This window comes from Trichechus manatus, unplaced genomic scaffold (assembly GCF_000243295.1).
Source record: "Trichechus manatus latirostris isolate Lorelei unplaced genomic scaffold, TriManLat1.0 scaffold00122, whole genome shotgun sequence".
NCBI classification, from domain to species: domain Eukaryota; kingdom Metazoa; phylum Chordata; class Mammalia; order Sirenia; family Trichechidae; genus Trichechus; species Trichechus manatus.
In genome coordinates, this window is record NW_004444058.1 from 1,279,131 (window position 1) to 1,303,872 (window position 24,742).

General features: G+C 50.7%; 1 protein-coding gene across 1 annotated transcript in view; it reads right to left on the reverse strand.

The window, feature by feature from the left end:
- The window catches only part of PRDM16 (PR/SET domain 16), a 448,451-nt gene that overhangs the window by 215,145 nt on the left and 208,564 nt on the right, over positions 1-24,742 (reverse strand). The window contains exon 3 of the mRNA XM_004384316.1: positions 12,055-12,105. Coding sequence (XP_004384373.1) covers positions 12,055-12,105 — 51 coding nt within the window. The remainder of the gene's footprint in view (positions 1-12,054; positions 12,106-24,742) is intronic.

Genomic DNA, 24,742 nt, shown 5'->3' on the forward strand with positions numbered 1-24,742 from the left:
AAGGTGAAAAAAAATCCCTAAGAGAATCCGTCAGGTTAAGTGAGGTTATGATGCAATAACAAACACCCTCCAAGCCTCAGTGGTTTAACAAAATAAAGTTTTACTTCCCCTGCATGCTATACGCCCAGTGTGAGTCAGAGGGGGGGTCTCTGCTTATTGGTAATCACTTCAGGACTTTTCTGGAACTTTCTGGCTACATGCAGTGGTGGAGGGCAAGTGAGCTCTGGAGAGCATCACTAAAATAGTCTGCCTTGAGCATTGTGCTCTTTTAAAGAGCGATCTCTATGGGATCAAACTGACAACAGCAACTCGAAAGTTAGATAGGACGCTTAGGGAGCAATGAGTTAATGTTAATGAGGGAGGAACAATTCAGAAAAGGAGGGTGAGAATGGCTGCATGACTTGAAGAATGCGACGTCACTGAATTGTACACGTAGACATTGTTGACTCAGTGTATGTTTTGCTGTGTATATTTTCAATAACAAAAAAATAAAATAAATTATTAAAAAAAAGACAAAAAACAATTGCTGTCAAGTCGATGCCGACTCATGGAGACCCCATGTGTTTAGAGTAGAACTGCTCCATGGGGTTTTCTTGGCTGTAATCTTTACAGAAGCAGATTGCCAAGCCTTTCTTCCACAGTGCTGCCGGGTAGACACGAACCACCAACCTTTCAGTTAGCAGCCGAGCATGTTGACCATTTGCACCATCCAATACATGGCAAATGTTCTCTAAATGCCGACGACATTAGTAATAAGTGCAGCAGAAGCAAGGTGGTCTTTGTAGTGTCTGAGTGGAAGACAGCCTCCTTGGGGCAAGGGAGGCCGAATTTCACTTCTCCACAACCACCTGCCTGTCTTCTCTGCTTCCTTTCACACCCCCACTCCCCCTGACAGCCCCGATATCTTAACACAAGGCTGAATACACAGTCAGCCCAACATCAAGTATGAGCTGAGAGAACCTGCTGAGTGGAGCTAGGGCAGGAGGTTAGAAGCAGTACTGGCTGCTGACTGGCCCCACCTCAGACCCTTCCCCCTGGTATCCCCACACCTGTGGTGGCAGCACCTGACAGGAAACCAGTGTCACACCTCAGAGAGTTGGTGAACAGGAGACGAACCAGGATGCTGGAGGATTTGTAGCTTTCACCAGGTCCTGCTGCTGCACTTTGATACCCACCCCTCCAACCCCGGGGCAGGCGCCTCCTCTAACGGCAGGGGGCTTCTCAACAACCTCAGAGACCCGAGAGATGCAGCCCCGCAGGGGGATCAGGCCCCATTTCCCATCTCCAAGTTGTGCCACGGAGCGTGAGACACACACAGCAGAGGCTTTGCTCCCTACTCTGGGTTGAGGGCCCACCCAGGGCCGCCTGGAAACTGCTGCGCCATGGGCCCCCCAGAGGCACAGCTGCACGGTCACGCTCCACCCCCAAGGTGGGGACACCGACTACGACCATGAGGGCCCCATTCTTGAGGCCTGAGACCTCAGTCAGCACCCCCGAGAGAAGCTCATTTGACTCTATCCGGAATCCGACTTGGAGAAGTGCCTTTGGGAGGTGGGCCCAGGGAGGACGGGAAGCGAATGAAGCTGGGAAAGCAAATGGCCAGGCTCTGGGGGCCCTGGGAGTCCCCAAGTGCCCATGCACCCGCTACCTGTTCCCTGAAGAAGAACACGGCCACGTGACATGCTCGTTCTCATAAACCCAGAAGTCGACTTTCCATTCAAAATTACAATAATCGTTGCCACTGAGATGCTTGCAGGGCATGTACTGCAGAGGTGAAACACCTTGTTTTCCACCTTGGAGGCAGCGATGGCAGTGAAGGCGGGAACTCCCCACCCAAGCCAATTACCGCCCGGTGGCTGCGGCGTGTGTCTGCACGGTTAAAGCAGAAGACGCTAAATAGGCCTCCGAGCTGATATATTTTTCTCTCCTAATAGTGCAGCACAATTTAATTAACTCAATATTGTGCCCACCTGAAGATTACAGATTTTATTGACACCACCATCTGGCTCCTATAAAGCCAGTAATGTAGCCAATAAATCCTGCTGCAGAACTCAGGGCGGCCGGCCGAGAAGCGTCCTGCCTGCAGCCTCATCTAACCGCCCTCCTGCAGGGGCTGTCTGGGGACCAGCTCAAGGGCCCCCACCCAAAGGAGCCGTGTGGGCACCCTCAGAGGTTGGTCGGGTGGGAGGGAGACAAGTGGGCCCAGAGGCAGGAAGCAGCCTCCAATGAAGGCTCTGCAAACACAGTGCCACTATCTTCAGGGTCAGGGGTCCATGACAGGGTCCTGTTGCCCTGGGGCCAAGGCTGGCGACAGAGTTCCAACAACAGTGGCCACCAAGGGCTAGCTGGGCTCTCAGTTCCTCGGCCAGCAAACAGCACCCCTGCAAGCGACTAATTAAGCAGATCGAGTGGGCCCAGAAGGTCCCTGGGTGGCACAATTTCTTTATGCTTGGCTAACAACCTACAGGTTGGTGGTTCGAACCCACCCAGCATGCAGCAAAAGAAAGGCCTGGAAATCTGCTTCTGTAAAGATTACAGCCAAGAGAACCCCATGGAGCAGTTCTACTCTGTAACACACCAGGTCACCATGAGTCAGAATCAACTCGACGGCAATGGTTTTTTTTTTGAGGGGGGGGCGGGGGGGCAGAGTGCTGCTCCCCTGCCATCTTCTTATCCAACTCAAGCCCTGAACAACGCCAGGTCCCAGACACTGTGGATATCTCCGGTTCTGCAGAGGAGAGGGCTGATAGGCAGACAGGAGTTCAAGGTCTAGGGCCCCACTGTCTATGGCAGACAGGATTCAAGGGTTGGGATGGATGGGAAGGGGTCGCCGGAGAAGGCCCCTTTGTTTACCTTCTGGGTTAATACATTTCAGGGCCCAAGTCTGTCCTTCCAAAATGTATGATGTACGTCTGCTGTTAAGATTTAGGGTTTGGGAGAAAACGTCAGCAGGACAGGGGGAGGTTCTGATGAGAGAAGGGGGTGGTCCCCCAGCCACCTGCTCTCACCTGTCTTGCCAGGGCCGCTGTTGGGCCCTTTGGGGGGTGCCTGTGGCGGCTGCTGGGACAGGAGCCCCTGCCTGCCTGAGGCTGGGACCCTCCCTACCCCCTCCTCTCGGCCTCTACCCCCAGCGGCACACCCCGACCCCCTGCCCCGGGCCTTCCAGAAGGATGTTGCACAAGGATTGGCTTCTAGGGTGGGAAGGAAAACTGGGTTCCTCTCTTTCTCATTGGCCAAAAAAAGGAACAATTAAACACTCTTCTCCCCCACCCCTCCCAATGGCTTTCAGCCTCCCAGGCAGATCTCGAGGCTTGGTCTGAACAAAGCCCCCTCGTGGGACTGTCCAGCCCCTGAGTCCCAGGCCACGGCCTAGCCAAGCAGGGCTGAGATGAAGCAGTCCTCAGACACACGGCCTGAGATGACAGCGGCAGCCGAGCTAAATTACTGCAGGGAAATTAACTAGCTACCCTCTCCCAGGGAGGGGGCAGGGAAGTGGAATCAATTCAGCTTAGAAGAGGGGGGTGCAAAAGGCAAAAAGGTTGCATTTATAAAGTCGTCACCCAGCTGGGACGCCTATATCTCACCCCGGGCCACGCTAAGGGGCCATTAATCACCCTTATCAGTGCCCGAATGAGCCACAGTGGAACTGCCCCACATCCAGGTGGCAAGTTCAGGTGCTGAGCGGTGGCCGGGGTCAGAGTCTGCCAGTTGGCGGCCACAGCAGAGGGGACGGAGCTCCTCCGCCCCACTCCCGGGGCCTGATTTATGCTCTTGGGCCACTCAAGTCACCGCCTCTTCAGATAAGCCCGTGTCAACAGTTGTGAAAACGGAGCTCGGGGAGTGGCCGGGGCGGCAGGAAGAAGCCGGAAACCGTGGCCTGGTCCCGTGCCGCAGCCCAGCATCCCCAGAGCCACCAGGCCAGCGCTGACCGCAGGAAGGGGCCCGGGAAGGCCGCGTGCTCTGACTTTCTGCTGGTCTCAGCCGCATTACACCTCTCCACTTGGCAGGCTTTGATTCAGCAAAATCAAGGATGCAAACTTCTTAGGAGTACTTAGTTTCCATGGCAACGGAGGCTGACCTCAACATTATTGTTCTCCAGAGGGGACTGACTTTACTATATGTTCATTCACTGAATTAATGGACTCCCGGCTCTTTTATCAGCAACCTTCCCACAATGGAAAGAGCGCCGTGGTCTCAAAGGGCTTTCAGCCAGTGTCCAGCTTTTTGTCTGGGGCTTACAGGGACGAAGCAAGGCTATTCAGGCAAAGATTACCAAAATCAACTGAGGGCTGTCTGCGTGGCCACTAAGCACACTTTGATTTCATGAAGACATAACGGATGCTGCATGCAAATTAATCATTTCGGGTCCAGTGTTCTGAGGGCGTGGGACACAGATGTGATTTTTTTTTTTCAATAAAGCATGCTTGTAGGTGACTCGTAGTTTATAGCGCTGGGCGGGGAGCGAGGGTGGTTCTGAGCATCGGTGGCTGGGAGGGAAGGGGGCAACAGAGGAAAGGGCTTCTAAAAATAACCTGGCAGCTCAGACCTCATCATAACCGAGAATAACCAGGGAGCTAAGGGCAGCCCCATGGAACCTTCTAGTCCCAGGACGACACTCTGAACCTAGCATTGCACATTAGCACCTCATTCTAGGGCCTCGCCATTCCGGATCTCCCCATTTCTCATTCCGGATCTCCCCATTTCTCATTCTGGATCTCCCCGTTTCTCATTCCAGCCACTTCCCTTGCCCTCCTCCCTCTCCATCCAAAGGAAAATGCCTCTGCTTCCTCAAGGGGGAAAACAATACAAAACAAAATAAACCCCGTGGCAGGGAATGGAACAGAACTCCCGGCTGCAGTGGTTATGGCTTCCGTGGTGTGCTGCATGTCACCAGCCCCAGCAAGGCCAGGAGTCGGTTCCGAAAAAGGCCAGTGTCACGGCTTAGTCCCAGCTGGCTCCGACCCTGGTGTGTGGTCACATCCAGTCGCTGCTGCATAAAAGACAGTTAGCAGCTGCCCGCTGTCTCTGCTCCTCGGCTTCCTCGGAGCCGGCTGGGCTCCGATTCCCAGCCCCTCCACCCCCAGTCAGACCCCTAGTCCCGACAGGAGCGACCCAGGAGACCTTTGGACTTCCTGGACCAGAGGCCACTCCGCCCAGCCCAGGCTATAGAAAGCGTCCTCTTGGCAGCCCAGTGGGACATGCCACGGCTCTAATATCCTAATAATCATTTCACAAATTATCATAATTATCCATCCATCACCCTGTTGGGACAGTGTGGGGCCGGGCCATCGGATGACTTTTACGACCTGTAGCATTTTGTACGTAATAATAACAGGGAGAGATTTATGGACCCTCACCCGGCCCCTTTCCAGCGCTATGACTTTATTAGCTCCATTTATTTTTGACTCTCCTTCGAAACCTCGCGCCCTTACTGCCCCTCGCCCTGAGCGCTGGGATGGCTGTGTTTTTTTGAAGTTTCTGGAAAGGCACCTTTTCGGTTCCCCAGTCCTAGACCTACTGCTGCAAATCCCCCATTTTTTTTTTTTTAAGCATAGAAGGAGGGGAGAAGAAGAAAAAATAAAAATAAAAAAAGAAAAAGGTCACTTCCTTTTGTTTGCATTCTCGCCCCAGTTGTACTATATTAACACGTCCTTCCTTTCAAGAGGCGAAAAGAAAACAAGATAAAGTGGGACAAAGGAAAAGGCTGTCGGGGCACCGGGCCCCCCTTTTCATATCACCAAAGAGATTGAATCAGAATTCTTTGAGCCGATACCATCTCCCTGGGTGGACGGCACTCTTGCTACCGGATAAATTCAAGCCCTCCAGAAAGTCAAAGAATAAATTTAAGCCTTTTGCCAAATGTCTATCCTATTGGATTTTGATAAGACGGCCATTGAGCCTTAATAATGTCTTCCATCCATTTTCAGCCGCCCTTAACAGGCCTCTTTATTCGTCCCCAAAGCCTCTTCGCCCAGCCTTTTTATTACGGGCTCCGGCGGGCTCTCCAGGGAGCCGGGTGCCCGAGTGATGGATGGACACCGGCTAGATTATCTCCTGCAGATGTTTGCTCTCCGGGAGCTCCGGGCTTTCCCGCTAAGTAAACAGACTAAATGGAGAGTCGGTCCCAGAGGTCCGGGCACCACAGCGAGAAGAGGGCAGTGGACGACCTGTGGCCAAAGTGACTTTTAGGGAAGAGCCAGCCGCGCGTCCACATGGGCTGCACGGGGATGGCGGGACAGAGGGTGGGGGCGCGCACACGGGGCGGGGGCTGGCACTGCTCTGAGCACCAGCACCAAAGCTCTGGGCTGGTGGGCTGCAGAGGGGACGACGGAGGTATGGAGATGGAGGTGGTGGTGCAGGGACTGGGGACCCAGAGGGATGCAGGGGGTGAGGTGGGCTGTGGGGACAGGGGTATGGAAATGGAGGGGGGACTGTGGTGACAGGGGAACTGGGAGGAGCACAAGGAAATGGGGGGACCAGGAGACAGAGGGCAGGAGAGATTGGGGGATGGAGGGTGTGCAGGGGGGTGCAGGGGACAGAGTCTGAGGGGCGCTCAAGGGTTGGAGGTGCTTGCTGGGTGTGGGGGGGATTGCAGGAGAAAGAGACAAGGTGGGTAGTGGAGGATGTGAGGGATAGGGGTTCAGGGACAGGGGGTGCAAGAGACTGGGGGATGGAAGGGATAGGGGTGCACAGGACTGGAGGATAGAGGGATATACAAGGCATGGTGGGGATGAAGGAGTTCATTCAGGGTGAGGAGAAGCAGGGGATGGGGGGACAAGAGGACAGAGGGGACAAGGGGATGGGGGATAGAGGAGAATAGGGGCAGGCCCTCCCCTCCTGGGGGTGGCACCAGGCCACTGTGGCCCACAGGCTGCAGCAGCTGTCACTCCCAAGACAGCCCGCTCTCACCCTCAGCCCAGCTGCACCTTTCCAGGTTCTAATCCCGGGTGTCCAACCTGGGTTCTAATCCCGGGATCTAGTTCAGGGTTCTACTCCTGGGTATCCACTTCAGGTTCTAAGCTCAGTTGTCTGGTGCCGCCAACCTCTCCAGTCTCAGCTCCTCACCTGCCAACTGCATAGCTGAGCTGTCTAGTACCTCCCCTGCCCCCAACACCCTGGTTCTCCAAACCTTAGGATTTACCACCGAGACTCCCACCAATTATCACATTTGCTGCATCTCATTTGTTAATTCACTGATTGAATTAATTAATTAACTGTTGTTACGTTTCATCGGAGCAGATAAAGATGGGGGATTGTGATCTTCCTCTTAACGATGGGATACCTCAAGCTCAGAAGTGCCAGCTCAGAAGGCCCCAGTGAGGGCAGAACCCTCACCCATCACATGAGTTAGCGCACGTCCATGTCTTCATGAAGATGTACACGCACAGCCACACACACAGAAGCCCAAACTACAAGACAGATGAACCAGAGAGTCTTTGTCCCATTACCAAGGAATTCACAGAAGTACTCCTTAAATAGCACACAAGTGCATCTAAACAAGTATTTAATAAAGATATTTTTACCCACAGCTTTGAGGTAATGCATCTCTTTGTAAGGTGGGATCTTCTGTTTGGAAGGAAGATCAAATAGAGGTTTATTTACTTGGTCTCCCTGGCCCCTGGGTCTGGACCCTTTGTCTTTGCATTTTAGCCCGTCTCCCTCAGCCCAGTCTCTTCCCTCTCTCCCATGGTGTCTGGAGAGAAACTTCCTGTGTCCAGATCTCTGCACCAGGTTTAGGTCTCCATCATCCCCCCATCATGACCTTGTTCATGACCTTGGGCAAGCATTAAAAAAAACCCGTTGCCGTCGAGTCGAGTCAATTCCAACCCATAGTAACCCTAGAGGACAGAGTAGAACTGCTCCATAGGATTTTCAAGGAGTGCCTGGTGGATTCGAACTGCCAATCTTTTGGTCAGCAGCTGTAGCTCTTAACCTCTACGCCACCAGGGTTTCCTGGGCAACCACTGGAATCCCCAAATGCTGTTGTTGTCGTGTGCCACCAAGTTGATTCTGACTCATAACGACCCGTTGTGACAGAGTAAAACTGCCCTATAGGGTTTCCTAGGCTGTAATTTTTATCAGAGCAGATTGCCAGGTCTTTCTCCCACTGAGCTGATGCGTAGACTTGAAACACCAACTTTCTGGTTAGCAGCCATGCTAAGCCAAACCAAACTCATTGCTGTTGAGTCAATTCTGTCATAGTGACCCTAAACAGAAGGAGCCCTGGTGGCACAGTGACTAAGTGCTCATCTGCTAACCATCTCCCACGCATCTGTCACTTTGTTGTACTGAAGACCAAAGAAGAATTGATGCCTTTGAATGGTGGTGTTGTCAAAGAATATTGAATATACCATGGACTGCCAAAAGAATGAATGAATCTGTCTTGGAAGAAGTACAACCAGAACACTCCTTAGAAGCAAGGATGGCGAGACTACGCCTCACATACTTTGGACATGTTACCAGGAGGGATCAGTCCCTGCAGAAGGACATCATGCTTGGAAAAGTAGAGGGTAGCGAAAAAGAGGAAGACCCTCAAAGAGATGGATTGACACAGTGGCTGCAACAATGGGTTCAAGCATAACCCGGGCAGTGTTTTGTTCTGTTTTACATAAGGTTGCTATGAGTCAGAACTGACCTGACACCACCTAACAACGACAACAACAACTGCTAACTGAAAGGCTGGTGGTTCGAATCCACCAGCTCTTCTGCAGGAGAAAGACACGGTAGTCTGTTTCTGTAAATATTACAGCCTTGGAAATCCCATAGGGCAGCTCCACTCCATCCTATAGAGTCTCTGTGAGTCAGAATCAACTCAACTGCAATCTATCTTTATGGAAACAGACTGCCACATCTTTCTCCCTCAGAGCAGCTGGGGAGTTCAAACCAACAACATTTGGTTAGCAGCAGAGCTCTTCCCCATTGCACCACCAACGCTCACCAGGGCTAATAAATTCAGGATGAGCCTGGAAAAATGGTGGGATTGACGGGCTATTGTGTGCAGAACAGTTTCTCAGTCTGGTGAGAGGTGCTGGAGAACTTGGGTTAAGATGCCCCCTCCAGGCAGCAATCCCCATTCTTAGGGCAGACAAGGGAGGTGTGCTGGCTGAATAGCAAGAGGCGAGTTTGGCATCAGGGCTTCTCCTAAGCACTTCAGGCCCCCAAGGGGTCCCGCAGCAGCATCTCCACGTAAGAGCTGATCTGTGGAAGGGCTCCCTTCTTCTCTGGAACCCACCACTACCCTGACTTTCCACTGCTATGGCCAGGGAAGAAAGGGAGGCACAGTGCCCTGTCCGGAAGTCACATCTGTTCTGACTCCGTGCGGCCTGGCTTAGCACCTCCAATGGGCCTGTGGTCAGTGGGATAGGGGCCTCCAAGACACCCACTACACACTGGGTACCTGGGACGGGTCCCTGGGTCAGGGGCAATGAAAGCACTGTCTCACCACCTCCAAGCATCTCTTGATAATGCCCACAGGAGCCAAAACCCATGGTCCCACCATTTATAAAAGAAAAGACACAACACAATACAGCACTGATCCAAAAGCACAGAGGATCACTCTGATTGCTCTTCTGTGTGGTTCAAAGGTGTCCGGGGGTTGCCTCTTCACACCCCATGAAATTTACACTCAAACCCTTTACCATCCGCCTTGACCTTTGTACCCACTGCCCACCACTATCAATGTGTCACCTCTGAACTCACATCACCACCTGTCTGTCTTGTCAGTCTGCCGTACTCTGGTGGCTTGCATGTTAGTTACTGCGACGCTGGAAGCTATGCCACCGGTATAGATGGGTCACCCATGGTGGACAGGCTGCAGTGGAGCTTCCAGACTAAGGGAGACTTAGAAAGAAAAGCCTGGTGAGTTACTTCTGAAAATCAGCCAGTGCAAACGCTATGGATCCCAACAGAACATTGTTTGTTATAGTGATGGAAGATGAGCCCCCTAGGTTGGATGGCACTCAAAATACACAGTGGCCACAGCAATGGCCTCAAACATCCCAACGATTGTGAAGATGGTGCAGGACTGGGCAACGTTTTGTTCTGTTGTACGTGGGGTGGCCACAAGTCAACAAGCAACTAACAATAACAACAGACTCCCATTCAGCAGCCCAGACAATGCATTCAGGAGAAGCAGAGTGAAAAAGGAATGCTTGCCTTATGTCAGAAAGTTCGTTTACATATTTGCAGTGGGAAAAGTGAAGCTTCCATGTTCACTCTACAAGTTGGGAGATGAGCACGGACTTCAGGTCCCTGTTAGTGGGAAGTGAAAATCCTGCAATTCTTTGAAATACAGAAAAGTTGCTTAATGTTGTTTGCTACTTGACATCCTCAAAGAAAATACGGATTCACTCACAGAGGCAGGAGGAGCTGTTGTTGGAATCTGCGTAACATGCAGTGGGACACTTTGGAGAAGGGAAGGCCAAGGCTGCCCTGGGCAGTGGGACTGGGAACTGGACATTTTGCCCCACTGTCTGCCCAGACAAAGGGATTCCTGGGAGGCCAGACGCAGCCACGTGAGTTATGGAGATGACGGGCTAAAAAGTTATCCAGAGGTCAGAGGTCCCTTCACATGATCAGAAAATGTTCCCATTGCAAGGTTTTTTCCAAAACGGATGTCTCGGGTTCACCCTGGTGAGCAGAGGCGGGTCCCCTCTCCCTACGGATCGCTCTACCAAATGCCTTGCTCAGACCCTCGGCCGCGGAGAGGGCGCACACGACTTTCTGTGAACTTCCCGGGCTAAGACGACTTGGATGCCCTGCTCAAGTTGGCTCTGATCATCTTATGTGAAGGGCTGACAGTGCCCCTGAAGCACACAGTCTGTGTGGCAAAATCCAATTGTGATGCGACACCAGGGAAGTAGCCCTTGGTAGGAACTAGATTACTCAGTGCTGACTCGCGCTTCCTGACAACGCAGGTGGTGCCTCCTGGTGCTGTCTGGGGACGACAGCATTAAAGGCAACTCTTGCCAAGAGAGACAATATTTTAATTTTATTGGAAAATCTAAAATAATAGTTTAGTTGTCTGTGAGAATGTGTGCAAATATGAATGTGTGAGAGTATATGTGTGTATGAGTGATGTGAGTGTACGTGAGTGTGTACATGTGTGAGTGTGCATATATTGGTATCTGAGTGTATGAGTGTGTATGTGTGTGAGTGTGTGCATGTATGAGTGTTGAGTGTGTGCATGTGTGTGAGTGTGCATGTTAGTGTCCGAGTGTGTGCATGTCGTGTGTGTGCATGTGTGAGTGTGTGACTGTGTGTGTGTGTGTATGTATGCATGTGTGTGTGTGAGTGTGAGGCACACGTTCCCTGGAAGCTAAGCTGTACCTGGTAAGTGGGTTCAAGGCTTGGAGATAATTTCTGGACCCAATTCCTTCTGTGGGTGTCTAGACTTCGGTGTGGACATGCAGGTATGTGTGTGTCTGTGTGCGCTCTCCCTGGGGGATGTATGTATTTTCTGTGCATGGCTTGCTCTCTGGATCTTTTAGAGCTAATGTTTGTCAACCAGCCATTAACCATCATCAGTCAGCAAAGTCGCAGATAACGCTCACACGGACACTTTTTCTTTCAACCTAATGGTTTGCTTATTTAACGCGATGCCCGAGCCGTCTTTGGAAGCTATTAGTACAGCAAAAGGCTTTGTTGAATCTGCAGCCAATTGTTGTTTTTCTCCCCCATATTCTTTTCATGAGACTATCCAGTGAAGATAGTTAAATAAACACGACCCACGTTTATTTAATTTAAATGTGTCTGCATGGCCTACAGGGTTCCCACAGGTACTGGTTCTCTTCCTTCTCAGGAATTAGTACACTCAGGGAAGAGACCCCCTACCTGCTCACACACACAAAAAGCTAAGCGCACATCCTAATTACAACTAAATCATTGCTCTGAAGACGCATTTGTCCACAGGCCATGCATTGCTCACCGACTGACGGAAGCATACCCCAATGATGCACTTACTGACTGCAGAGAGAGCTTGGAAATCACAGAGCCACCTGACCAGGAACGCAAAAGGGGACGGGGAGAGAAGAAGGCATGAACAAGCTCTCCTACCTTTTTGATGCAGCCCTCCTGTGACGACACTTCCGAATCAGTCAGGATTTGCTGCAAGACAATTTTGAAAGGGGTTGTTAGTTTCTGACAAATGTTGTTCTCAAGTGGGTTATAAATAGTGGCGTCAGATCAAAATGTTCTCTGAAATAATAAGGGTAAGACCTAGTGGAGTCTACATAATATGAACTAAAGAGCCCTGTTTAGAATTGAGATCCTCTATTTCAATGGTGTCGACCCTAATTGCTGGAAACTTTGCATCGCTTACGTTGGACACATTATCAAGAAAGACCAATCTGTAGCAAAGGGCATCATGGTTGGTAAAGTAGAGGGTCAGCAAAAATGAGGGAAATCCTCCATAAGCTGGGTTGACACAATGGCCACAACGACAGACTCAAACACACCAAGGATCATGAAGATGGTGAAGGACCAGGTAATGTTTTTTCTGTTACACATAAGGTCACCATGAGTCAGAGCAGACTCAACAACAACAATATATAAGCATTCTTCCAGGGGCATCACCTCCCTGGAAACATCAGGACTGCCATTTCAGGGAAGGGTTGCTTCATGCAGGCTAATAACTGGGTTAGACACTCACATGGAGCTGTCTTGAGGCAAGCCACACATGTCCAAAACAATTTAATGGAGAGCAGCGGAGATGTTCTGAAACGTATAATGGACTCTATCCTCATTCTTCGGAGTTCCCCAGTGAACTGAGAGGTGTGCATCTAGAGGTTACCGTGCCTACGTTCTACGTAACCCTGAAAGGGCTAGCAAGGGGAGACATGGTCCCTCTGTGCCTTGTCCTGCATGGCCCTGCAGCGGCTCGCAAGGGGACACATGGTGCCTGCCCTCGTGGGGCTTCCAGTCCATCTGGGGGCAGGACTCAGGTGAGCTCCCACATTCATGCCAGACTCGAACCATGGCCCCAGGACAGAAGAGCGGGGGAGAGGCCAGAGCGGAGGCGGGGGTGGCTAAAGCCCCCGGAAGGCATGGCTGTCACCAGTGGGAGGGGATGGAGCCTCTTCTCTCTTCTTTGGCAAGTCAAAAGTGGCAGCATTGTCACCTGCTCTTTAATTGCATCCTGGAATTCTTAGGGGTGGCGGTTTCTGCATGCTTCTGGAAGAACCTGCTCAAAGGAAATCAGGCTAAGGCACAAAAGCAGTGACACCCACATCATGGGAATGCCTTGGAGTACCACTGACGAGGGCCCCCAGCAGTGGGCTGTGGGCGGCACCAGCGATTCCTGCCTTTCCTGCCGCACCCCTGTGCTGCCCCCCTCCCCATGTCTGCACAGAGACTTGGGACAGTGATGAGAGAAAGTACCAGAAATTCTGCATCTTTCTCCTGCCCCAAGAATTTCAACTTGGAGCCTTCCTTGGCTTGGCTCAGGCAAGCTGTAGTATTTTGCCTGACTTCTACTCCTAAAGGAGTCCCTGGGTGGTGCAGCCAACATGCTCGGCTGCTAACCGAAAGGCTGGAGGTTCAAGTCCACCCAGAGGCATCTGGAAGAAAGGCCTGGCAATCTACTTCCAAAAACTCAGTCACTGAAAACCCTATGGAGCACAGTTCCTACTCTAACACACATGGGGTCACCATGAGTTGGAGCTGACCAGAGGCAACTTTTTTTTTTTCCTTCGACTCCTAAAAACCTCTGGGTTCACTGCCGAAGGGGGTGTTTTAGGGGTGGGTTCCGAATGCTTTATAAGTGGATCAAACAGGAAAATGAGCTGCATCTGTTGGGTTTTCCCTTCTGAAGTGAGAGAGTTGGGGATAGGCTCATATGAAGGATGGGGTCGTTTCCGTAAGAATAAATACCAAGATGGAAACTAATATTGAAAAACGAAACGAGGCGTGATGCTGAGTCCCGGGGTTTAGTTTCCCTTCCTTAAATCCCACTGTTGAGGCTGCCAGTGCCTCCTCGGCCGGGTGACAGGACCAGGTGCCACTTCCAGAACGAGGCTAGCCTGCCCAACTCAGCTGTAATAACAAGCAGCCATACTTCTAAATGTTGGGAATTCTAACCAATTGGGGATTTTATGTTTCTTTTAATAGATTCTGAAACGGTGGTTTGGAAAGTGGCTGTAAGTGGAAAAGGAGAATGAGACAGAAAGGGAGAGAAGGCTCCAGGGAAGACTAGCCAGGGGCATCACAGAGGACCCTTCCTCCACCTAGCCTGGGCCTGGACACTGGCAGCGAGGTGAGGGGTCATTCTCGGACATCTGGGCTGAGTCTGGCCACTGGATGGGGCCCAGCATCTCTGCTGTCGCGTCTGTCTGCTTTTTACCCCCGAGTCCAGAGCCAGGAAGCTTGGTCAATGCGGGAACTCCGAGGAGAGAGTGAGGCTGACCACCTGGGTCTCAGAAAAGCCGGGGGCTTCCAGAAAGGGGCCGGCCCATCAATGCCTAGGGCTTGAGAGGCCCAAGGGGACACTTTGGTGCCGCCCCAAAGGGACAGAAACACCCCTGTTGAGTCGCAGGCTGCCTGGCCACACCTTGGGCATCATCACCAGCAGGGACCGAGATCTTTGTTAGGATGGCCAGGACTGGGGGCTCAGTGCTGTGGGCCATGGGGTCCCCTTTACCAGAGCAGTTCTGTGGTTTATCAGCCCTGCTCTTGCTGGGTGGCTGGCTTTAGCCTTAAAGGGCAAAATTGTGTTTTAATTTTCAGAAGGAGCTCAGTGTTTTGCATGCCTCCAGGGTACCAGCCAGGACCACAGGGGAGCAGCCATCAGAGAGAGTTTTATTTCTTGGAAATGCGGGCTGAGCCCTGAGTCCATCCCCATGTGACTCCAGCACAGAACACAGCGTCGGACAGGGAAGCTGTCGCCTCAACCTCGAGGACACTTGTCCTCCGTTTAGCCACTGACTTTAGTCTAAAGAAGAACCCCCCACCATGAGAAACTATTTTGTTCTGTAAACCTTCATCTAAAGTACAAAAAAGAAGAAAAAGGAATTATCTATGTGAGATCAAACTGACAACAGCAACTCAACTGGTTTGATGGGAAACCTAGGGGACAATGAGTTGAAGACAATGGTGATGGAATAATTTGGAAAAGGACAGTGAGAACAGCAGCATAACTGGAAGAATGTAATCGATGCCTCTGAATTGTGTACATGTAGAAATTTTTGAAATGGTGTATCTTTGGCTATGTATATTTTCACCAAAGAAAAAGAAGTTTCTCCAAGGTCCAGAAGGGAGAGTGCTGACATGTCGTGGGGTTGTTAAGCAATGTCATAAAACCGTACGTGTACTGACTGTTTAATGAGAAACTATTTGTTCTGTCAACCTTCACCTAAAGTACAATTAAAAAAAAAAAGTAATTAAAGAAGACCCTCCCACCCAATGCTGTACCGCCTCAGGGAAGCCTGGCCGTAGGATGAGGTCAGACCCCACCTCCAGTTGCCCCTGCTCTGACGGGGCCTCTCCCCAGGACAGGAGCTTCAGTGAGGCTCCCTCACAGAGACGCGATCACTTTGTGAAGCCCCCGGGCGGGCACTGAACGTGTCTAGAGACACCATGTGAAGGGTTTGGAGGAACGTTTTACAAGCTGGAGGTCTCCAGCTGCAGCAGCCACGTTTGATGACATTTCCTGGGCGTCTGCCACGCACTTACATAAACGGCAATGCTACCCATTGATTCTGGGCGCCTGGATAAACCGCCTTGGAAGAGGAGAAAGCGTTTGGAGGGTTTGATCTGCCCAAAGTGTCCGCGGCCTGTGTGGAGGCAAAGCGTTCTTGTGTGGGATCTTTCCTGGCCCAGTGGATGGAGAAGAGTTTGGCACATGGGGTTACCCTGAGCCAAAATCGACTCAGCAGCAACTGGATTAGGAGTCCCTGGGTGGTGCAAACGATTAACGTGCCCGCCTGCAAACTGAAAGGCTGATTGTTCGAGTTCACCCAGAGATGTCTCAAAAGAAAGGCCTGGCAATCTGCTCCTGAAAAATCAGCCATTTAAATGTATGGAGCACAGTTCTACTCTGACACATGTGGGGTTTCCGGGAGTTGGAGTCAACTTTACAGCAACTGGTTTTAGGCACCCCCGAGCTCCCCATCTCCGGGAAGCTGGACCCTGCTAACACCTAGCCATCTGCCAGCAGGTAGCACCAGCCCCCGGCCTCTGCGCTGGGCACAATTCCAGGCATGATGAAGAGGATACTCTAATCAATGGTGGTCCTGGCGCTCGCCTTGAGGAAGGGGGATGGGCTGGTGTGTTTCCCTGAAGTTCACGTTATAACCAGGGCTTTGAACCGGTTCATTCTGGTTTGAACCCCTGCTGAGAATTTGCATTTTTAACAAGTTCCCAGACAGTGCTAATGCTGCTGGTTAGGGACCAATTCTGAGAATCACTAGTAGAGCAGTGGTTCTCAAAATTTATTATACATAAGAATCACCTGAGGATCTTGTTAAAACGCAGATTCTGATTCAGTATATCTGGGGTGGAAAAATCCTAGTCATAACTGAGCCTCCGTGAGCATAAAAACTCACTGTGGATCAGTACCTTAGTCTCTTAGTGCTGCTGTATTAGCGATACCATAAATGGGTGGCTTTTTTTTTTTTTAAATAGAATAAGAAAATTTATTTTTACTGGCTGGCCAAGAAAAAAAGGGTTCAAATTTGAGCAAAAATATGCCCCCTCATCATGATCATCGTAGGGGATGGAAAACACTTCTTTGGGCCCAGTTACCACATAAATGCCGAAGGAGTGCCCTAGACAGACAGACTGACTTCAGCTGTGAGGTATTCACTTTCTGGATAAGGATTAACACTCCTGACAGCATAATCCAGTGTTTTTCAAACACTGTCCTTCAGAAGTCCTAGGTAGATAACGGGTAACTAAATTAGAGCTACCACTCACATTTTTTATAGATGTAACGTTTGCTGATTCTGTAACGTTCATATAGTTGGATGAGGTAGGGAATGAATCAGTCTTGTGTTCTCTGGTGATCTCGGTGTTCTTTAGACCCCACCTAAACTGGCTGGTCCTCAAGCTTCATACCTGAGCAATGAATCATCCTTACCACCAACTCAGGGAGAATCTTGACTCTGAAGCACACTAGCCCTGGGAACTCCTCAACTGAGAACTGGGACTGGTGAGATTTATCTATTTATTTTTGAACATTTTATTGTGTTTTAGGTGAACGTTTACATAGCATATTAGCTTCCCATTCAACAACTCATACCCAGATTTCTCCTTGACATTGGTTTCTATCTGCGCAATGTGTTAGCACTCTCTGCATTTCCATCCGTACAGTTTACCTGCCCCTCCTTGACTTCTCATCTTTGCTTTGGACCAGTGTTGCCGGTTTGTTGTCTGTAATGGATTGTTCTGAGGAGCACATTCCTCACAGCTGTTATTGTTTATTTTTTAGGCCAATCCATTATTTGGCTGAAAGGTGACCTCCAGGAGTGGCTTCAGTTCCAGGTTAAAAGGGTGTCTTAGGGTAATAGTCTCGGGGGTTCCTCCAGTCTCTATCAGTCCAGTAAGTCTGGTCTTTTTTATGAATTTGAGCTTTGTTCTATATTTTTCTCCCATTCTAACCAGGACCTTCTATTGTGTTCCTGGTCTGAACGGTTGGTAGTGGTAGCTGGGCACCATCTAGTTCTTCTGGTCTCAGGCTAGAGGAGGCTGTGGTTCCTGTGGGCCATTAGTCCTGTGGACTAACTGCTTCCTTGAATCTTTGGTTTCCTTCACTCTCCTTTGCTCCAGATGGGAAGAGACCAATAGTTGTATCTTAGATGGCTGCTCGCAAGCTTTTAAGACCCCAGATGCTACTCATCAAACTAGGATGTAGAACATTATCTTTACAAACTATGTTATGCCAATTGACCTAGATGTCCCCCAAGACTATTGTCCTTAGCCCTCAACCCCAGTAACTCAGTCAATAAATGAGCGATTTTAACCAACAGGAATTAATTTCCTCACAGTTCAAGGGGCTAGAAGTCCAAATTCAGGGCACTGGCTCTAGGGGAAGGCTCTCTCTCTGTAGGCTCAGGGAGAAGAGCCATGTTTTTCAGTTCCTGTAGCCTCAGTATTCCTTGGTTCCCTCGCAATCTCTATATGGCATCTATCTTCCCCCCGTTTGTATTTGCTTGTCTCTATGTCTGTGCTGCTCCTTATAACTCAGCAGCGATTAGGTTTAAGACCCATCCTACACTGATACGGCCGCATTAGCATAACAAAGAATCCCCTGTGCCCAAATGGGATCACATCCACAGGTACAGGGCTTAGGATTTCAACACATATTTTAGGGGGACACAATTCAATCCATAACAGAGGCTCTTCCCTCCATTCTGCAAGAGTCCATTGAGGGCTGTACACAAAACACTGGGATGGTTACTACCCCTGGGGAGCCTTCTGTCAGATAGAGACGTAGGGACAGACGTTCACACCACAACAGGAAATGATGCCGCACACAATGCACCAAGCAAGAGATGAACCACAGCCACACGAGGGTTGGTGGAAGGAAGACCTGGCAGGGCTGCAGCATCTCAGAACTCCTTATTTGTCCCCCTGAGCACTGTCACTCTGTTCCTGTGGGGCTGCAGCATATGGGTTGATGAGCAGTTCTGAGTCATGTGAAGCACAGTTGTATACCCACAAGGGGCCAGGGAAGAACCACCTGTACATGTTGAGCCCCACCCCTCACATGATGCAGTGCAGTGGGGGTATTAAGCCCACCCTATGCCCTATGCCTACCACGCATCTGTCAGTTTGTCACACTGTGGGGGCTTGTGTGTTGCTGTGATGCTGGGAGCTATACCACTGGTATGTCAAATACTAGCAAGGTCGCCCACGGTGGATGGGTTTCAGAGGAGTATCCAGACTAAGACAGACTAGGAAGAAAGGCCTGGTGATCTATTTCTGGAAATTTGCCAAAGACAACCCTATGGATCACAACAGAATATTGTCCGATACAGTGTTGGAAGACGAGCCCCCTCTCTTGGAAGAAGGCATTCAAAATGCACTGTGGCCACAACAATGGACTCGAGCATATCAACAATCGAGAAGATGTCGCAGGAGCGGACAACGTTTCCTTCTGTTCTACATAAGATCGCCATGAGTCGAACCTGACTTGATGGTAACTAAAAACAACAACTTGCTCTATGTGTCCCCCTCAAAAGGAAGCATGGAATGACTCTAAAGAAAGAAGTGCCCTCTTGCAAACGGAAAGTTTGAGCTGTGTTCTGCAATGGCCGTTCTGGCTGCTTCTCTCTGCCTGCCCCTGACTTCATAGCCTGCCTTGGCAGGTACGCGTGCCTCTTCACCCACTGCTGACCTCGGTGGAAATACCACCGGACACACTCCTTCTGGAGCCTCTCAGCCTCTGCTTTCTCCTTGCCAGAGCCGCTGCCGAGCTGAACAGCCTCTTTATTTTGCTAGCTTAACCCTCAGTGCACTTACTGCAAGCTTGTCAGCCGCCAGCAGTGGCTTCAGAGCTCTGAGCCCAGTCCCCGGACCCGGCAGAAGTATTAGGTGTGTTTTGATTAAGCATTTTCCCCAAAAAAATAGAGGTTTGACCTCCAACATTTAGCTTCTCTCTCGGGTATCAGTGCCAGGATTTAGCTAAGTGGAGTTGGTCAAAACATCTTTTTTGACTCTTAAAATAAATACCCTCTGTTCTCCAAAAAATCGGCAAAGAGTCGACGCACACAGACATCTCATACGCTCACAGCTCTGGAGTTCTGGCACGTTCCCGGGGGGGTGGGGCGGGCCCTAAACTTTCTGTTTGGTGTCACAAATGGATCCCAGAAGGTTTCTCTCCCTTCAAAATAATCTGTTATTAAAGTATTTGAAAATATACCTACAGGAGGAAACCCAGACTGAGCCCCAGGTCTGACGCTGCTCCATAACTCGAGAGAACCAGATTCAACCCGGAGTGTGGAGCCCCCTCCACCAGCCTGGAGGACAGCGTGGCTCACAAGGTCATCAAACGTTCTGGCTTACTGACCTCTTACTCTTGGTCTTTGAGCCCAGGGCTTGTCTACCTAAGCTGTGTTTTATGTTTCTCAACTGTGCATTTTGAACTAGCTTCTTCATATTCAAAGATGTGTGTCTGAGTCTAGAAAGTGCTACAAGCTGATTCCAAGGCCTCCTCTTCTTAAAGAAGCCTTTATGGGGCAGGGAGGCCAGGGTTGTCTATGCAGGTCACTCAGGTTGAAATAAGAGGGGGAGCTGGGGCCCAAGTTGACGGATACCTCTCCACCCCCACATGCTAACCCAGCTCCAAGCCTTGTACTGCTGATCTATGGCAGGTTGTGGGGGCTGCAGGGATGTAGGGTTCTGCTAGAGACTGAGTCTAAGCAGAGAGGTCAAGACAGGCTAGTAATTCCTCCATGGTCAGTGGCTTTGACCTCTATGCAGCTACCATTTTAGGAGTGTTTTATACCCAACTAAACAGTGCTGGAGTCCCTGGGTGGTGCAAACAGTTAACATGCTTAGCTGCTAACTGGAAGTTTGGAGGTTCGAGTCCACCAAGAAATGCCTGGGGATCAACTTCTGAAGAACGATCCATTGAAAACCCTGTGGAGCACAGTTCTACTGGGAGACGCATAGAGGCACCATGAGTCAACTTGACAGCGACTGGTAAACAGTACTGTAGAAGCACATCTAATGAGCCGATATCAGACCTCACTGAAATGCCATTTTTCAGACTCGTTTTATTCTTGGAAAGGGGTGCCCACAGTATATCACATGTGCTTCCTCTCTTCTTGTAAGAAGAAATGTTTAAAGAACGATTCTCATCCTTAATTGTCTTCCCAAACCAAGTCCTACAATTGCTGCCAATTTCCCTGGTGTAAATGTTGCATTAAAGTAACAGCAGCAACAACAACGGTGATGATGATGAGGAGGACAGCAGGTAATATTTTGAGGAGCCTACAGTGTGCCTTACATGCTCCTTAAAAGTAAGGGTAGCAAGACTTCAACTCCCTTACTTTGGACACATCATTAGGAAAGACTTATCCTGGAGAAGGACGTCATGCTTGGTAGAGGGTCATCAAAAAAGAGGAAGACCCTCAACGAGATGGACTGACACCGTGGCTGCAACAATGGGCTCAAGGATATTTACTATTGTGAGGATGGTGCAGGACCGGGCAGCATTTCCTTCTATTATACATAAGGTTGCTGTAAGTTGGAACTGACATGACAGCACCTAACAACAACAACTACTATGTGCCAGGGCCTGTCCAGGCACCACAGACGCATGGTCTCCTTTACTTCTCACAGCAATGCTATATGAGGCAAGAACTACAATTATCTCTGCTTTATAGATAGGAATCAGAGGCTCGGCGAGTTGAAGTATAGGGCAAAGATCAAAAAGCTGCTGAATGGTGGAGCTGCATTCAACACTGGGCCTACTGATTCTGGACTTGGGCTCCTTAAGAACTGGAGGCTGTTGGGTGGATGCATCCGGATGGAAGAAGCCACACGCCAACCCTTCTGACCGGGACTCACACCTGAACCCTGGCCAGGACTCTCGGCAGTGGGGCACTCCCCTGGCCAGGCCCGCAGCCCTGCTAGCTCGAGCTAGGCTGGGTGGTGTCCTGTTGGCAGCTCGGACACACACTGTGAAAGGCGGTTAGTCAGCGGCCGCCTGGCCTTGGCTCCCAGAACAAAGGCACCGATGGTGTTGACACAAACTCTTGAGCTCTCAACTGGGAACAGGGTGATATTTATTTATTTTTTGCATTAAAAAAGTCAGCTTGGCCATGTTTGAGCTGCAGAAATGATTTTTTTTAAAGGCGCCTCAGACACTGTTTTTAGCTTTTATGCCTAAACAGATACTTCTCAGTTCTTTCAAGTGCGATCTACCCAATGAATGGAGGCTCTCTCTTTATGCCTAAGAAAAATATTTACACAGTCAAGTACGGCAAGAAAAAGGACCCTGGCTCCTCAGAGGACCCCTCCCCGAAACACAGACTGGCCTCCACCTGGTGTTGACATTCCCAACCTAGACACCCGTTCCTGCCTCTCCTGTACCCGCCCTCCACTGCCCCTTCCCCAGGGCACTTCTCAGCCCTCCACTTCATACCCTATGGATTCCTTTTGGAGAATCCCAAATGGAAGCCTACCATGAGGAAAATGGCCCTGTGTGAATGTCAGTAAAGTCCTACTACCCAGACCTTTTTTGTTTGGCAACGAAGAGAACTTGGGTGATGCAAATAGTTAAGCGCTTGACTACTGGGTGAAAGGTTGGTGGTTTGAACCCCCACAGCAGCCCTTCAGAAGACAAGGGCACAGTCTTGAAAACCCTATGGAACAGTTCTATTTTGCACACATGGGGTCATCATGAGTTAGCATCAACTCAACAGCAACTAACAACAAGAAAACCCAGGCTACTCCGCTTCCAGGGCCCCAGGGGAATGCACCGTCCTCTGAACTTTGTGTCCGGGCCTGGCACAGTGCTGTACAGAAATGGACCTTGGGCTTGTCGACGCTCTCTCTCGACTTATCTTGAACATCCGGGGCCTTGTGGTTTGCTCTGGTCACAAGAGCGGATGGAGTGGCCAGGAGGCCGAAACCACATGCTTAATGATTTGCTCCACACAAGGTGACTGGCCTTCCGGGCCAGCTGGCCTCACACAAACCCAGATCTGGGCATCGTCTGCACTTCCAGATGCTCCAGGAACACTCTGTTTGCTGGCAGCTCTCAGTCTGCGCTGCTCAGGCCTCTTTGCCTGGACACCCCTGCCCAGCGCCACGGGCCTGGTCTCGCGCCTACAGCTACTGTTATGGATCGAACTGTGTCCCCCCAAAATATGTGTTGGAATCCTAACCCCTATCCCTGTGGATGTAATCCCATTTGGGTTTTCTTTGTTATGCTAATGAGGCCTTATCAGTGTAGGGTGTGTTTTAAGCCAATCACTTTTGAGATACAAAAAGAGCAGATGAGGCACAGAAGCAAGCAAGAAGAAATGAGCGCAGATGGGGGAAGGACAGATCCCACCCTGAGATCTCCAAGGAAGGCTGACAAGAACACCACAGAAACTGAGACAGGGACCTTCCCCTGGAGTGGACGGAGAGAGAGAGAGCCTTCCCCTAGAGCCGGAGCTCCGAATTTGGACTTCTAGCTTTCTAAACTGTGAGAAAATAACTGTGTTTCTTAAAGACACTCACTTAGGGTTATTTCTGTTATAGCAGCATTAGCAAACTAAGACATCTACCTTTTGCAGAATGAATGAACAAATGAATGAATGAATGAGTGTCCCCCTTCTCTTTAGACTTCTCTCAGGGTTATATCCTCTAAATTCTTTCTGTCTCCACCCCGTCCCAGAGCAAAGTTTCAACCTCCCTTCCTATGCTCATTTAGTGAGCTGTCATGGAGTGACTTCTGTGTACACTGCCCCATGAAAGAGGCCTTGGAGAAAGAAATTTTTTTTTAAATATACAGACTGCTACTTTGCGGCAGAGACATTGGGTCAAGCCTACTCCCGCCTTCCACAACAACATAAGCATTAAAACAAAGGTCAGAACCACGGATTCTTGCTGAGAACTACAGCCTGAGGGTACAGAGGAGGCTGGGTCCTTTTCGGGAGGGTTGGCTCCTGACGGGCAGTGGTGGCTGCAGTGGGTACAGGGCTAGGGAGGGGCCGTGGCAGGGGGCAGCATGTATGAAGTTGGGGGTGGCGGTGAGCCTGTCTGAAGGTAGTAAGAGCTGTCAGTGGTGGTCTGGGTGTGGAAAGGCCTCGGAGGCTACAATGGGCAAGCTTGGGTGCCAGGCTGAGGGTTTCGATTGGGTTCTGAGGGCTGATATGGGTGCTGATGCTGTGACAAGACACACCAATGGTGAAGGGCAGGGCGCAGGGGACGAAGGAGGTTCTGCAGGTCAGGGGAGGGGAGGAGGCTTCACGTTAGCCCCAATCCCCAAGGGGCTGCAGTCGGTGTGCACACCCAGCATCTTCCCTCTTCCCCTGCAGAGGGGCCCCACCCAGATTTCCTCTTCATCCCCGGGGGGCCTGTCCTGCTTCCTGACAAACAGCCAGAGACTGCTTCAGGGACCAGAGCCGAGGCCAGGGAACAAATGAAAGGGAGACTGAGGATAATGGAGGGGTGGTGGGCCAGGCACCATGCTGGCTACCTCTTCACATTCCAGCCCTGTTGCCATCAAGTTCACGCCTACTCATGGCACCCCCATGTGTGTCAGAGTGGAACTGCACTCCACAGGGTTTTCAGTGATTTTTTTTTCAGAAGTAGACTGCCAGGCCTTTCTTCCGAGGTGTCACTGGGTGGACTCAAACCGCCAACCTTTCAGTTAGCAGACCCAGGGATTTTGCGTGAATTAACTCATCTGCAATGCATACAAGGAGCCTGTGAGGAGGGGGCTCCGTTATCCTCTCTTTATAAGGAAGAACAGGCCCAGAAGTGACTTACCACACTGGCACAGTTGGCAAGGGTGATAACGGGATTCACACGTAGGCTGTTGTCTCCCACCTGCAGTCCTATAATCTCCCACCTAGGTGCCATGTGAGCCTCTGTGAGCTCCTACCTGGGACCAGTGAGCTCCCACCAGAGAGTCCTATGAGCTCCCACCTAGGGGCCCTGTGATCCCCTCTGAGCTCCCACCTGAGGGCCCTGGGAGTTCCTACCTGAGGGCCCCGTGAGCTCCCACCTGTGGTCCTGTGGGCTCCTATCTGGGGCCCTGTGTTGTGTTGAGCTGGGTGGGGAAGCCGTAGGAGGCACGGATGCCAAG